The sequence below is a fragment of the Ranitomeya imitator genome, chromosome 3 (assembly GCF_032444005.1).
Source record: "Ranitomeya imitator isolate aRanImi1 chromosome 3, aRanImi1.pri, whole genome shotgun sequence".
NCBI lineage: Eukaryota > Metazoa > Chordata > Amphibia > Anura > Dendrobatidae > Ranitomeya > Ranitomeya imitator.
The window spans coordinates 797,245,958-797,260,846 of NC_091284.1; the positions used below are offsets into that span (position 1 = coordinate 797,245,958).

General features: G+C 44.1%; 1 protein-coding gene across 1 annotated transcript in view; it reads left to right on the forward strand.

Annotated features, from left to right (window-relative positions):
* Positions 1–14,889, forward strand: part of DYNC2H1 (dynein cytoplasmic 2 heavy chain 1) — a 552,714-nt gene that overhangs the window by 101,593 nt on the left and 436,232 nt on the right. The window contains exons 21-24 of the mRNA XM_069759211.1: positions 3,533–3,682; positions 3,971–4,176; positions 4,728–4,883; positions 14,030–14,144. Coding sequence (XP_069615312.1) covers positions 3,533–3,682; positions 3,971–4,176; positions 4,728–4,883; positions 14,030–14,144 — 627 coding nt within the window. The remainder of the gene's footprint in view (positions 1–3,532; positions 3,683–3,970; positions 4,177–4,727; positions 4,884–14,029; positions 14,145–14,889) is intronic.

Genomic DNA, 14,889 nt, shown 5'->3' on the forward strand with positions numbered 1-14,889 from the left:
GCACATGCGATCTTTATACAACGTTTCGGCTCAACCAGAGCCTTTGTCACATAATCACTGTAAAAAGGAAAAGAAAATACGCAAAACACAATAAATAAAAATAAGAAAAGGAACACACGTCAAGGTGTCAAAATCAGTAAATCATCCTCGTCTCAAAAGCAAAAACCCGTCTACCAACAGCTGCTGAGGAGAGGACACGTACCCTTTCACCTCCATCTCCTCCTCCCCCGAAAAATTCAAAAGAAAGGATTCCATTTGTCGATGTTTTCCATCCACTCATGCCTAAAATGTATTCTATCATTAGGAGACACTGGCCTCTCTTAGCTAAGGCATACCCCGATATTCCCCCCTTTAAGGAACCAGCCTTAATGTGCAGCAAGAGACCCTCGAACATCAAGGATAAGCTTGTAAGAGCTGACCTAGGCAGTGCACGTCCCATCACTACGCAAAGGTTTCTTAGTACCCGACGTAACGGCACCTTCCCTTGCCTAAACTGTGCAGCCTAACTAAATTTATACCAAATTTTGCATAAGAATAGAGAGTGCGGTGAATTTTGGCTTTTACAGTTTTAGATAATGTTACTGTTGTGCCAAATTTATACGAATTCTTGATGATATCTTCGCAGTGATCGAATGCCTTGGAAAGTTGTTTTTTTTTTTTTTGTATCTTTTTCCTGATAATATTCAGCAATGGCATCCCTTTGCTGTGTTGTAAGCTGTTCATGGACCACCTATAAGGAAAATCCTTCTAGAACAGATAAACTTTATATGGGGTTAATCACAATCACTGTCAGTGTATATGCACACGTTCAGGATTTCTTGCAGAAATTTCCTGACAAAAACCGGACATTTCTGCCAGAAATCCGCACGCGTTTTTATTTTTGCGTTTTTACGCGTTTTTTTCCGGAGCTTTCCCAAGGCATTAAATAGCGGGAAAAACACCAAAAATTCGCAAAATAAATGAACATGCTGCTTTTTTTTACCGCTGTGCGTTTTTTTCTTGGAAAAAAACGCATCATGTACACAAAAATTGCGGAATGCATTCTAAATGATAGGATGCATATGTATGCGGTTTTAATCGCGGAAAACGGCCGAAAAACCGCGAAAAAAAACGCGGAAAATCCTGAACGTCTGCACGTGTCCTCAATGTTGTCAGCTGTGCACTGACTACTGTGTAACATGCGTGTAAATCTGATTAAATAATTCTGAACAGATTCCTCTTGGTGTGATTTTTTTTTTTTTTTTTTTTTCCATGACAAAAACCTGGCATTTTAACAGGTATGTGTAGACATTTACTTACACAATTGCAAAGCATATAGTAAGTTTAATATGCCAGCTGCATCACTCTGCTGCCCCACTGGAAGAATATTTCTTGTGATGGTTAAAAGTTGTAAGGATCTGGTATATGGCGCATCATGCAGGAGAAAAGTCTGTCCAAAAGTATAAAATATTTCATTCATCTCAGACAAAGTATTTTAGGACCATTCAGGTCCCTCTGTCAGGTCAGTGCAAGTCATGTAATAACATTTACAACTGATGTTTGTTAGCCCTGAACTCAGCTGGTGTGGCTGTGCTTCCTGCTCTTTGCTTTGATGCTGTTTCACTTGTCCACCAACACACCAGTTTTTTTCTAATAGAGACTATTCTAGGATTAGCGACCTAGGGATTCTGTTATATTTAATGACCGTCCTTGGTTGGGCTTTTGACACCATTCTTTCCTTTGTGACTGTTCATATCCTAACACGCTGCTTGCGGCAGTGCTGAGGCTGCTGTAAGCACAGGACTTCATTAAATGGCCCAGGCACACAAACTGCCTGCAATTACCTGCAGCTGAATTTAAAGGGACTCTGTCACCCCCAAAATCGTATATGAGGTAAGCCCACCGGCATCAGGGGCTTATCTACAGCATTCTGTCTACAGCACGCCTGCACTCTTTTACATCATGTCCCAAAGTAACTATACATCGCCATGTGTGGCGTAGATTTACATTCATTTGCCCTAGGTTAAACCATATGCTTTCTGTTATCTGCTTTACCATGAGATGAGTATTGATTGATAGACAATTTAGCCCAATTGTCTTTCTTAATACTACTCATTTTTATAGCCGACCACCTCTCTAGTGACTTTTCAGCATATGGCAGTGCGTTACTGTAGCAGGATCTTTTGGATTTTTTTGCGTATTTTGCCAGTATAATTCTTACCATCTGTTACCATCTATGTATACTGGCTGTTCTTAAGCTGTTGTCCTCCATTCACCAATTTTTTTGTCTACATGTATATTTATATTTCAATCAAATTTGTATTGATGTTTTGTTACCTCTATTTCTGGCGTAGATTCTGTGCGCTACTATATTGCTAATTATTTATTACTGACATTCATTCTTTTAGATATTAGTCACTGACCCACAGCCTAGTGTTGTTTTATAGGTTTATATGCTGAGGCCTAGAGCTATGCCCCCCGTTGGCCGAGAGGGCTTTTTTTCATAGGTGTTGTGGGCTGTGCTATATACTGCGTGGGCTGTGTTATATACTAAGTCGCTGTGCAATATACTACGTGGCTGTGCTATATACTATGTGGCTGTGCTATTTTCTACGCGGCTGTGCTGTATACTACGTGGCTGTTTCATATAATACATGGCTGTGTTATATACTACGTGGCCTGTGTTATATACTGCGTAGGCTGTGATATACAGTACTTGGGCTGTGCTATATACTACGTGGCTGTTCTATTTACTACGCGGCTGTGCTAAATACTGCGTGGCTGTTTAATATAATACATGGCTGTGTTATATACTACGTGGCCTGTGTTATATACTGCGTAGGCTGTGATATACAGTACTTGGGCCGTGCTATATACTACGTGGCTGTGCTGTATACTACGTGGCTGTTTAATATACTACGTGGGCTGTGTTATATACTAAGTCACTGTGCTATATACTACGTAGGCTGTGCTATATACTATGTGTATTCATTGCATTATTCTAAAAGATTCATAAATAAACTACATACATAATCTAGAATACCCGATGCGTTAGAATCGGGCCACCATCTAGTAGGTACATATTTGAGGATGAAAGGAATGAATTGAAATCATCATACTGATATACTGTGTGTATTATATATTCTTAAAAGGTGCAACATGAAAACTTTTATCGATGTAATAACCTTCAATTACTACTGCTGCTAGGGCAGCACGGTGGCTCAGTGGTTAGCACAGCAGCCTTGCAGCGCTGGGGTCCTGGGTTCAAACCCCACCAAGGACAACATCTGCAAAGAGTTTGTATGTTCTCTCCGTGTTTGCGTGGGTTTCCTCCGGGTTCTCCGGTTTCCTCCCACATTCCAAAGACATACTGATAGGGGATTTAGATTGTGAGCCCCAATGGGGACAGCGATGATAATGTGTGCAAACTGTAAAGCGCTGCGGAATATGTTAGCGCTATATAAAATAAAGATTATTTATTTATATTTATTTACTGCTTCAATTAATTTATTTTACAAATCCTTATGCTTTGTACATATTGTGCATCTGACAGATTCTGCCGTTATTCAAGGAAGCTGAAGATAAAAACCGATTGCTGCGCTCCGTTGCAGGGGGCGGCTTAGACACAATTGGTAATCTACGTGCAAAGTGGGATAAGTTTGAATTAATGATGGAGAGTCATCAGCTGATGGTTAAAGAGCAGGTGCGTGTCTGTGAACTTTCGGTGGTACGTGGGGGCCGCTATTGTACTTGTGGCTGTGCCTTGGTCTGTAGCTCAGTGTTAGTCCTGCTCCATTCACTTGAATGGGGCAAATTTCATTGATTTTCCTGGGAAAACCCAGCTTTATTTTTGGCTGAATCTGTGATAATTTACACATTTATTTATTTAGTTTTTTAGTTACCTTTATCCATAAAATGACCTTACGCCAGGACCAGTTTAAAATGAGGTTGTCTACATTTCAGCTTTATTTTCCATTTATCGTTCCTTTAGATTGAGATAATGAAGGAAAACGTAAAAACCAGGGTGAATATTTATATGCAAGAACTTGAGAAGTTTAAAGCCCGCTGGGATCAATTCAAACCAAACGACGACATTATTGAAACTGGAAAAGAAGATGTTTTGGAGAAAAGTGCCCAGTCAATAAAAGAAAAGAAAATGGAGTTTGATGAGCTTGAAGAAACAAAGAAAAAACTAATGTAAGTTATTAAATATATGTTCTTTTAAAATGACTTGTGGATTTTGAGTGCAGATTTCACACCCAAAATGCTGTAAACGTAATACATCATGAAAGCGAATGGAAGAGACGTACAGACCTGTGCTTCTGTTTACTGTTAAGTGTTTAATTCACTCCAGAGCTGGATTCACAGCTACTCTGTTTAGTTCTGCTGAAAAAATGTCCTCTGTGCTTCTTCTGTTTCTGAACATGTGCAGTTTGGGTGTGCTGTTCATAGCAACTAGTTTACACCTACTAGCTCAGAGACAACTGAAAATTACAGATGGTCTGTAAAAGGGAAACTGGTGAAAAATGCAGGACGCACATTGCAGAATATCTATAATTGGTGTTATTCCTCATGGACACACATGACAAATTTTCTGAAAAGTTTCCAGAAATGTTGGGTACGCTTTGAGGCCGTTAAAGTTATCTGGAAGTGATGTTTTTTACGTGTTGTTAGTATTATGTTGTTTTCCTGACATTTCTTTTATAATTACTGTGATAAAATATATTGTTTTTTTTTTAATCTTCCAGGGAGGACTGCATACATTTTGACCTGGAGGCTCCCGATTTCTCCCTCGCAGATGAGATCCGCATTGACATTGATGGCTGCACAAAAACCTGGTCTTTGTATGAGGAGTTTTATCAAGGGTTTAATGAGAAGGCGAGGGAAGACTGGATCTCTTTCAGGTACATCTCCCCACCATTAGTGACCAAGGCAGGTCAGTGTTAGCCACACACAGCATGAGACTAAAGGGGTTGTCCAGCCTTACGTTACCAGTCTGAAGTCACTTTATGTTCACTGTGAGGATTCTCCATCAACTGGAGCAGCAAAATGTGACTGCATGCGTGCAATTTGCACTCTCCCGTCCACTATCTGACAGATGTGCACCCACTCTCTCAATATACTTGCATTGAACAAGGCTGCACCCATCTGGTCGGCACGTAACCAAATGAATGCAAATGGGAGAATCCTTACAACACGCACTGCGCCCAATTTGATCATCTTGAGGAGCTTTTGGGAATTAGAAGGTGGGGGTGGGGAAGACCGATAAGGGAGGCTGAACTGAGCCCAGGATATTGCCAGAGCGTCAGAATCAATCACTAGGGGCTCGCGAGACACGAATTGCAGGACGTTGTTGTCCATTCTGGACACCATCAAGTCGATGTCGGGGGTGTCCCACCGGAGACAAATCTGAGAGAAGACGGTTGGGTTTAGAGACCACTCGCTGGAGGAGATACCCGCGAGGATGAGGAAATCGGCGGGAATGCGTTGTGCTGAGGGAGCCCAAATCCGGATGCTGGACACCTGCACCATGACAGATCGTCTCTGTGTTCCTCCCTGGTGGTTGATGTATACCACAGCTGTGGCATTGTCGCATTGGAGGCAGATAAGACTGCCCTTCAAGAGGTCTTGCCAATGAGAGGGCCAGCTAAATGGCTCTGCTCTCCAGAAGGTTGATAGGAAAACAGGATTCATGGTCCTTCCAGCGGCCCTGAGATACTGGAAGACAGCTCCACATCAAATAAACCGGAAAGAAACAGGCTTACCAACTCCAGTCCAATCACAAATGCACATTTAGCTGGATGCAGAAGACCCCCATTATAAAGGCAGGGGCAGCACAGGTGCAAACTACTTATGAAAGCAGCCACTCACAAACCTACCGATTTATGAAGTAAAAAAATGCACACTAATGAGGCTTAAGTAGGACGCTAGTCACACAGATAGGTGTGATGCAGTGTCCGGCTTACGGCCTATTAATGACGCCCATAAAATTATGCCAGGCGTGCTGTCCTGCACTATAGGAGTGCACCCCACAAGGACAGAAGCCCCAGTTCACCCATCCTACAATAAAAGGTTCGGTGAACGGTGTCCGAAATCCATACCTAGGAATACTAGGCGTTAGGCCGGGGTCAGAGACGACTTTGATCAGTTGATGATACAGGCACAGCAGGACAATGTATCAAGAGTAAGATGAAGACTCTCGACAACAGTCTTGGTAAGATGGTCCATCGATATGAATGCCATCAAGATAATGAGTGAACATCATCCCTCTGGTGTGGAGTATGGTCATGAGACATCCGAAATAGGGAAACTGAAGAAAGGAACGAAAATATGGGGTATGCCATCTGTAGGCGGAGGATAACTGCAATGGAAAAGCAGAGCTTAAGTACGAAATGTATAAAATGCACATAAATCTTTATTCACCAAAAATTAAAAGAATTTTCAAAACAAGAAACAGATACAAAAATGGCCAAATTAGAGGCTGCAAAAAAACCCCAAAACAGTCTAGGGAGCCCTTTAATTCATCTTATACTCATATGTAAAAGCTGAATTAGCATAGATATATAAAGTGCAAAAAAGTGCCTTAAAAAGAAAAAAATTCTGCTGAAAAGCATGCTAATATATCCATTAATCTTATAAGGTGCTCATTTATATATATACTAGCTGAAGAGCCCGGCGTTGCCTGGGCATAGTAAATATCTGTGGTTAGTTATAGCACTTCACTTCTCTTATTTTCCCATCATGCCTCTCATTTTCCCAATCACATCTTTCATTTTCCCCCTCACATCTCTCATTTTCTCCCTCACACCTCTCATTTTCTCCCTCACTCCTCTCATTCCCCCCTAACACTTGTCATTTCGACCTCACATCTGTCATTTTCCGATCACTCCACTATTTTCCCTCACTCCTCTCATTTTGCAATCACACCTTTTCATTTTCACCTCACACCTCTCATTTTCACCTCAGAATATACATGTTTGTCATCTCCCTTATATATAGTATACACCTGTATGTCATCTCCTGTATATAGTATATACCTGTATGTCATCTCCTGTATATAGTATATAGCTGTTTGTCATCTCCCCTGTATATAGTATATACCTGCTGTGTGTCATCTCCCCTGTATATAGTATATTCCTGTATGTCATCTCCTCCTATGTATAGTATATACCTGTATGTCTTCTCCTTCTATATATAGTATATACCTGTATGTCATCTCCTCCTGTATATAGTATATATCTGTGTGTCATCTCCTCCTGTATATAGTATATACCTGTATGTCATCTTCTATATAGCATATACCTGTATGTCATCTCCTCCTGTATATAGTATATATCTGTAGGTCATCTGCTCCTGTATATAGTATATACCTGTGTGTCATCTCCTCATGTATATAGTATATACCTGTAGGTCATCTGCTCCTGTTTATAGTATATACCTGTGTGTCATCTCCTCCTGTATATAGTATATACCTGTAGGTCATCTGCTCCTGTTTATAGTATATACCTGTGTGTCATCTCCTCCTGTATATAGTATATACCTGTAGGTCATCTGCTCCTGTATATAGTATATACCTGTATGTCATCTCCCCTGTATATAGTATACTAGCTATTGAACCCGTTCTACGCCCGGGTGGCGAGCATTTATATTGGTATATGGTCTCCATCCTGGTATGTGCTGCTCCATCCTGCGTCCCCATCCTGTCATGTGCTGCACCCATCCTGCGTCCCCATCCTGTCATGTGCTGCACCCATCCTGCGTCCCCATCCTGTCATGTGCTGCACCCATCCTGCGTCCCCATCCTGTCATGTGCTGCACCCATCCTGCGTCCCCATCCTGTCATGTGCTGCACCCATCCTGCGTCCCCATCCTGTCATGTGCTGCACCCATCCTGCGTCCCCATCCTGTCATGTGCTGCACCCATCCTGCGTCCGCATCCTGTCATGTGCTGCACCCATCCTGCGCCCCCATCCTGTCATGTGCTGCACCCATCCTGCGTCCCCATCCTGTCATGTGCTGCACCCATCCTGCGTCCCCATCCTGTCATGTGCTGCACCCATCCTGCGCCCCCATCCTGTCATGTGCTGCACCCATCCTGCGTCCCCATCCTGTCATGTGCTGCACCCATCCTGTGCCCCCATCCTGTCATGTGCTGCACCCATCCTGCGCCCCCATCCTGTCATGTGCTGCACCCATCCTGCGCCCCCATCCTGTCATGTGCTGCACCCATCCTGTGTCCCCATACTGTCATGTGCTGCACCCATCCTGCGCCCCCATCCTGTCATGTGCTGCACCCATCCTGCGTCCCCATCCTGGTATGTGCTGCACCCATCTTGCGTCCCCATCCTGCGTCCCCATCCTGTCATGTGCTGCACCCATCCTGCGTCCCCATCCTGTCATGTGCTGCACCCATCCTGCGTCCCCATCCTGTCATGTACTGCACCCATCCTGCGCCCCCATCCTGTCATGTGCTGCACCCATCCTGCGTCCCCATCCTGTCATGTGCTGCACCCATCCTGCGTCCCCATCCTGTCATGTGCTGCACCCATCCTGCGTCCCCATCCTGTCATGTGCTGCACCCATCCTGCGTCCCCATCCTGCGTCCCCATCCTGTCATGTGCTGCACCCATCCTGCGTCCCCATCCTGGTATGTGCTGCACCCATCCTGCGTCCCCTTCCTGTCATGTGCTGCACCCATCCTGCGTCCCCATCCTGTCATGTGCTGCACCCATCCTGCGCCCCCATCCTGTCATGTGCTGCACCCATCCTGCGTCCCCATCCTGTCATGTGCTGCACCCATCCTGCGTCCCCATCCTGTCATGTGCTGCACCCATCCTGCGTCCCCATCCTGGTATGTGCTGCACCCATCCTGCGTCCCCATCCTGTCATGTGCTGCACCCATCCTGCGTCCCCATCCTGTCATGTGCTGCACCCATCCTGCGTCCCCATCCTGTCATGTGCTGCACCCATCCTGCGTCCCCATCCTGTCATGTGCTGCACCCATCCTGCGTCCCCATCCTGGTATGTGCTGCAACCATCCTGCGTCCCCATCCTGCGTCCCCATCCTGGTATGTGCTGCAACCATCCTGCGTCCCCATCCTGCGTCCCCATCCTGTCATGTGCTGCACCCATCCGGGGGCCTGAGCAGGCGTGGACACCGGCGCGCTGTGGGGGTCAGGTGCCGGTATCGCCGCCAGCTCAGGCCCCCCAGCTCTTACTATACTCACCTGTCTGTCCCGTTCCACCGCTGAGCGCCGCCATCTTCCCGGTCTCCTGGCTGTGACTGTTCAGTCAGAGGGCGGCGCCGGCGCGCATTAAGCGCGTCATCGCGCCCTCTGAACTGAAGGTCACAGGCCGAAGACCGGGAAGATGGCGGCGCTCAGCGGTGGAACGCAGGACAGGTGAATATGGCCGATACTCACCCTCCTGGCGGTCCCTGCTTCTCTGTTGGAGATCGCGGTGTGCGTTCAGTGTGAACGCATACCGCGATCTCCCGGGAGCGTCACTCTGTGAGGCCCAGACTGCGCCGGCGCTTGGGCCTGCGCAGTCTATAAAGGCTTCGGAAAGAGTGACGCTCCCATCGTTATATTATAGATACCTGTATGTCATCTCCTCCTGTATATAGTATATATCTGTGTGTCATCTCCTCCTGTATATAGTATATATCTGTGTGTCATCTCCTCCTGTATATAGTATATACCTGTGTGCCATCTCTCCTGTATATAGTATATACCTGTGTGTCATCTCCTCCTGTATTAGACCGCATTCACATGTTATTTGGTCAGTATTTTTACCTCAGTATTTGTAAGCTAAATTGGCAGCCTGATAAATCTCCAGCCAACAGGAAGCCTTCCCCCTGACTTGTGTGTGTTTTAGGGCGAGTTTCGTTTGTCAAGTTGTGTGTGTTGAGTTGCGTGTGGCGACATGCGTGTAGCAACTTTTTGTGTGTCGAGTTGCATGCGACAGGTTAGTGTAGCAAGTTGTGTGCAGCAAATTTTGCGCGTGGTGAGTTTTATGTGTAGTACCTTTTGAGTATGTGCAAGTGTTGTGTGAGGCAACTTTTGCATGTGTTGCAACTTTTGTGCATGTGGCAATTTTTCCGCGTGTGCAAGTTTTGCGTGTGGCGAGTTTTCCATGAGGTGAGTTTTGTGCGTGGCGAGTTTTGAGCGGCGACTTTTGTGTTTCAACTTTTATGTGGCGAGGTTGGTGTATGTGTGGTGAAATCTGTGCTGAGGGTGATGTGTTCAAGCACATTTTGTGTGTGTGTTCATATCCCCGTGTGTGGTGAGTATCCCATGTCGGGGCCCCACCTTAGCAACTGTACGGTATATACTCTTTGGCGCCATCGCTCTCATTCTTTAAGTCCCCCTTGTTCACATCTGGCAGCTGTCAATTTGCCTCCAACACTTTTCCTTTCACTTTTCCCCATTATGTAGATAGGGGCAAAATTGTTTGGTGAATTGGAAAGCGCGGGGTTAAAATTTCACCTCACAACATAGCCTATGACGCTCTCGGGGTCCAGACGTGTGACTGTGCAAAATGTTGTGGCTGTAGCTGCGACGCCTCCAATACTTTTCCTTTCACTTTTTCCCCATTATGTAGATAGGGGCAAAATTGTTTGGTGAATTGGAAAGCGCAGGGTTAAAATTTCGCCTCACAACATAGCCTATGACGCTCTCGGGGTCCAGACGTGTGACTGTGCAAAATTTTGTGGCTGTAGCTGCGACGGTGCAGATGCCAATCCCGGACATACACACACACACATACACACACACATTCAGCTTTATATATTAGACTAGCTGAAGAGCCCGGCGTTGCCTGGGCATAGTAAATATCTGTGGTTAGTTATAGCACGTCACTTCTCTTATTTTCCCATCACGCCTCTCATTTTCCCAATCACATCTCTCATTTTCTCCCTCACACCTCTCATTTTCTTCCTCACTCCTCTCATTCCTGCCTAACACTTGTCATTTCGACCTCACATCTGTCATTTTCCGATCACTACACTATTTTCCCTCACTCCTCTCATTTTGCACTCACACCTTTTCATTTTCACCTCACACCTCTCATTTTCACCTCAGTATATACATGTTTGTCATCTCCCTTATATATAGTATACACCTGTATGTCATCTCCTGTATATAGTATATACCTGTATGTCATCTCCCCTGTATATAGTATATACCTGCTGTGTGTCATCTCCCCTGTATATAGTATATACCTGTATGTCATCTCCTCCTATATATAGTATATACCTGTATGTCATCTCCTTCTATATATAGTATATACCTGTATGTCATCTCCTCCTGTATATAGTATATACCTGTGTGTCATCTCCCCTGTATATAGTATATATCTGTGTGTCATCTCCTCCTGTATATAGTATATACCTGTATGTCATCTCCCCTGTATATAGTATATACCTGCTGTGTGTCATCTCCCCTGTATATAGTATATACCTGTATGTCATCTCCTCCTATATATAGTATATACCTGTATGTCATCTCCTCCTATATATAGTATATACCTGTATGTCATCTCCTTCTATATATAGTATATACCTGTATGTCATCTCCTCCTGTATATAGTATATACCTGTGTGTCATCTCCTCCTGTATATAGTATATACCTGTGTGTCATCTCCCCTGTATATAGTATATATCTGTATGTCATCTCCTCCTGTATATAGTATATGCCTGTAGGTAATCTGCTCCTGTATATAGTATATACCTGTATGTCATCTCCTCCTGTATATAGTATGTACCTGTATGTAATCTCCTCCTTTATATAGTATATACCTGTGTGTCATCTCTCCTGTATATAGTATATATCTGTGTGTCATCTCCCCTGTATATAGTATATACCTGTGTGATCTCCTGTATTAGACCTCGTTAACACGTTATTTGCTCAGTATTTTTACCTCAGTATTTGTAAGATAAATTGGCAGCCTGATAAATCCCCAGCCAACAGGAAGCCCTCCCCCTGGCAGTATATATTAGCTCACACATACACATAATAGACAGGTCATGTGACTGTCAGCTGCCGTATTTCCTATATGGTACATTTGTTGCTCTTGTAGTTTGTCTGCTTATTAATCAGATTTTTATTTTTGAAGGCTAATACCAGGCCTGCGTGTGTTTTAGGGCGAGTTTCGTTTGTCAAGTTGTGTGTGGCGACATGCATGTAGCGAGTTTTGTGTAATGAGTTTTGTGTGGCAACATGCGTGTAGCAACTTTTTGTGTGTCGAGTTGCATGTGACAGGTTAGTGTAGCAAGTTGTGTGCAGCAAGTTTTGCGCATGGCGAGTTTTGCGCGTGGTGAGTTTTATGTCTGGTGCCTTTTGAGTATGTGCAAGTTTTGTGTGAGGCAACTTTTGCATGTGTTGCAAATTTTGTGCATGTGGCAATTTTTCCGCATTTGCAAGTTTTGCGTGTGGCGAGTTTTCCATGAGGTGAGTTTTGCACTTGTGGCGAGTTTTGCGTGAGCCTATTTTTTGCATGTGGCAAGTTTTGCGCGTGGTGAGTTTTGAGCGGCGACTTTTGTGTTTCGACTTTTATGTGGCGAGGTTGGTGTATGTGTGGTGAAATGTGTGCAGAGGGTGGTATATGTGTTCAAGCACATGGTAGTGTGTGGCGCATTTTGTGTGTGTGTTCATATCCCCGTGTGTGGTGAGTATCCCATGTCGGGGCCCCACCTTAGCAACTGTACGGTATATACTCTTTGGCGCCATCGCTCTCATTCTTTAAGTCCCCCTTGTTCACATCTGGCAGCTGTCAATTTGCCTCCAACACTTTTCCTTTCACTTTTCCCCATTATGTAGATAGGGGAAAAATAGTTTGGTGAATTGGAAAGCGCGGAGTTAAAATTTCACCTCACAACATAGCCTATGACGCTCTCAAGGTCCAGACGTGTGACTGTGCAAAATTTTGTGGCTGTAGCTGCGACGCCTCCAACACTTTTCATTTCACTTTTTCCCCATTATGTAGATAGGGGCAAAATTGTTTGGTGAATTGGAAAGCGCGGGGTTAAAATTTCACCTCGCAACGTAGCCTATGACGCATTCAGAGTCCAGACGTGTGACTGTGCAAAATTTTGTGGCTGTAGCTGCGACGGTGCAGATGCCAATCCCGGACATACACACATACACACACACACACACACACACACACACACACACACACACACACACACACATACAGCTTTATATAGTAGATAAAGTGCTATTATTTAATATAATATCTAGTTTTAAACCAGAACAACCAGTGTTGTAATAATAAGGTGCAGATATACCCATAACCATAATATGAGAAACTTGCATATGAGTAGAGTACATAAAAATATGAAGATTTCCAGAGCTTTTCCTAGCAGACAGTGAAAAACAGACAGCATGATTTACTTCTTAATTTTACTCACTTGTATAGTGCCATTAATTCCACAGCACTTTACTGACATTATCATCACTGTCCCCACTGAAACTTACAATCTGGATTCCCTATCAGGATGTCTTTGGAGTGTGGGAGGAAACCGGAAACCCCGGAGGAAACCCACGCAAACATGGGGAAACTCCTTGCAGATGTTGTCCTTGAACCCAGGAACCACTGAGCCACCATGCTGCCTCAGAGCAGACTAGTATGTAAATAGCAGATCCCTATGTGGACAAGCACCCCAAGCCGGTCACATACACAATTTGCGACCGTGACTGGGCCAAGTTTTAGTATGGCTGTCTGACCCCGGCCATAAACTCTACAACATTTTATACTGTACTCTGGTGTTTTCTGTATCTCACACTTCGATATCTAAACTCATCCGGTTCTTAACCTACGGCTGAGTAGGTTCAATTGTAACTATTCCGTTTTAAAATTGCAATAATTTTTTTTTTTTCGAAAAGCCGTAGAGGGCTAAAATTTCGTGACATCTCTGCAGTTTTGGTCCAGAATATATTGGCCAAATTTCAATAAAATATATATGAAGGTACAATTGTACCTCTGCAGCCTGTTAACGTTGTAAAATTATGTAGCCTGACGAAGGTTAATACTCTTCTGCGTTTATAGGAGCAAATGTTACAGCTTTGAAGAGTTCCTCCTGTCCTGGCATGACCGACTGAGAAAAATGGAAGAACATACCACAATGTCTGTGAAGCTGCAGACAGAAATTGACAGATACAAGGTACGACGTTAACAAACTTACAGGACTTGGGGACGATTATGAAACGGTTTTTAAATAATGTGGACCATGCTTACCGTGTTTCCCCTAAAATAAGCCCTAGCATGATTTTGCAGGATTTTTGAAGTTAGCTTAAAATTTAAGCCCTACTCCCAATACAAGCCCTTAGTTACAGTCAGGGCCGGCTTTAGGGAGGATGGGGGACATACTGGAAAATTACCCAGGGCCCTACTCTCTTAGGGGCCAGCCAGCATTTCTATTTAAATTGGCCAATTCATGTGTACCTGGAAGCCATGTTAAGGCGATTCTCATTATCAGGACCTAACAATGCCAATCCTCTCTTAGAATAAAGTCTTCATCTGTATGGGAGCCTGTGAATCCTCTCTTAGACTAAAATCTATATCTCTGTGGAGGGGTAGGGTCCTGCTGTGATTATGTGTTTTTGGCAAATATTATGAACACTTTTGTGTTACGTTTTTAGTCGAGTAGGTCTTAAGAGAGCTGAAACCTGGCGTAAAACCTTCCAAAGTGACTGCTTTATCTACATGGTACATGTGGTCCAGAGTGGTCCAATCATTTGGCTGTGCATACAAAACAGACAATAGAAATTAATTATTATATAAATATATAGAGAGATTGTTAGCGGCCTGTTTGCCATCATCACAAGATGATTTCACTGCATTCAAATAGGCAACACTCACTTTTAAATCTGTTATGAACTGGTGGTTTAGGAGCAACATGGGACGAG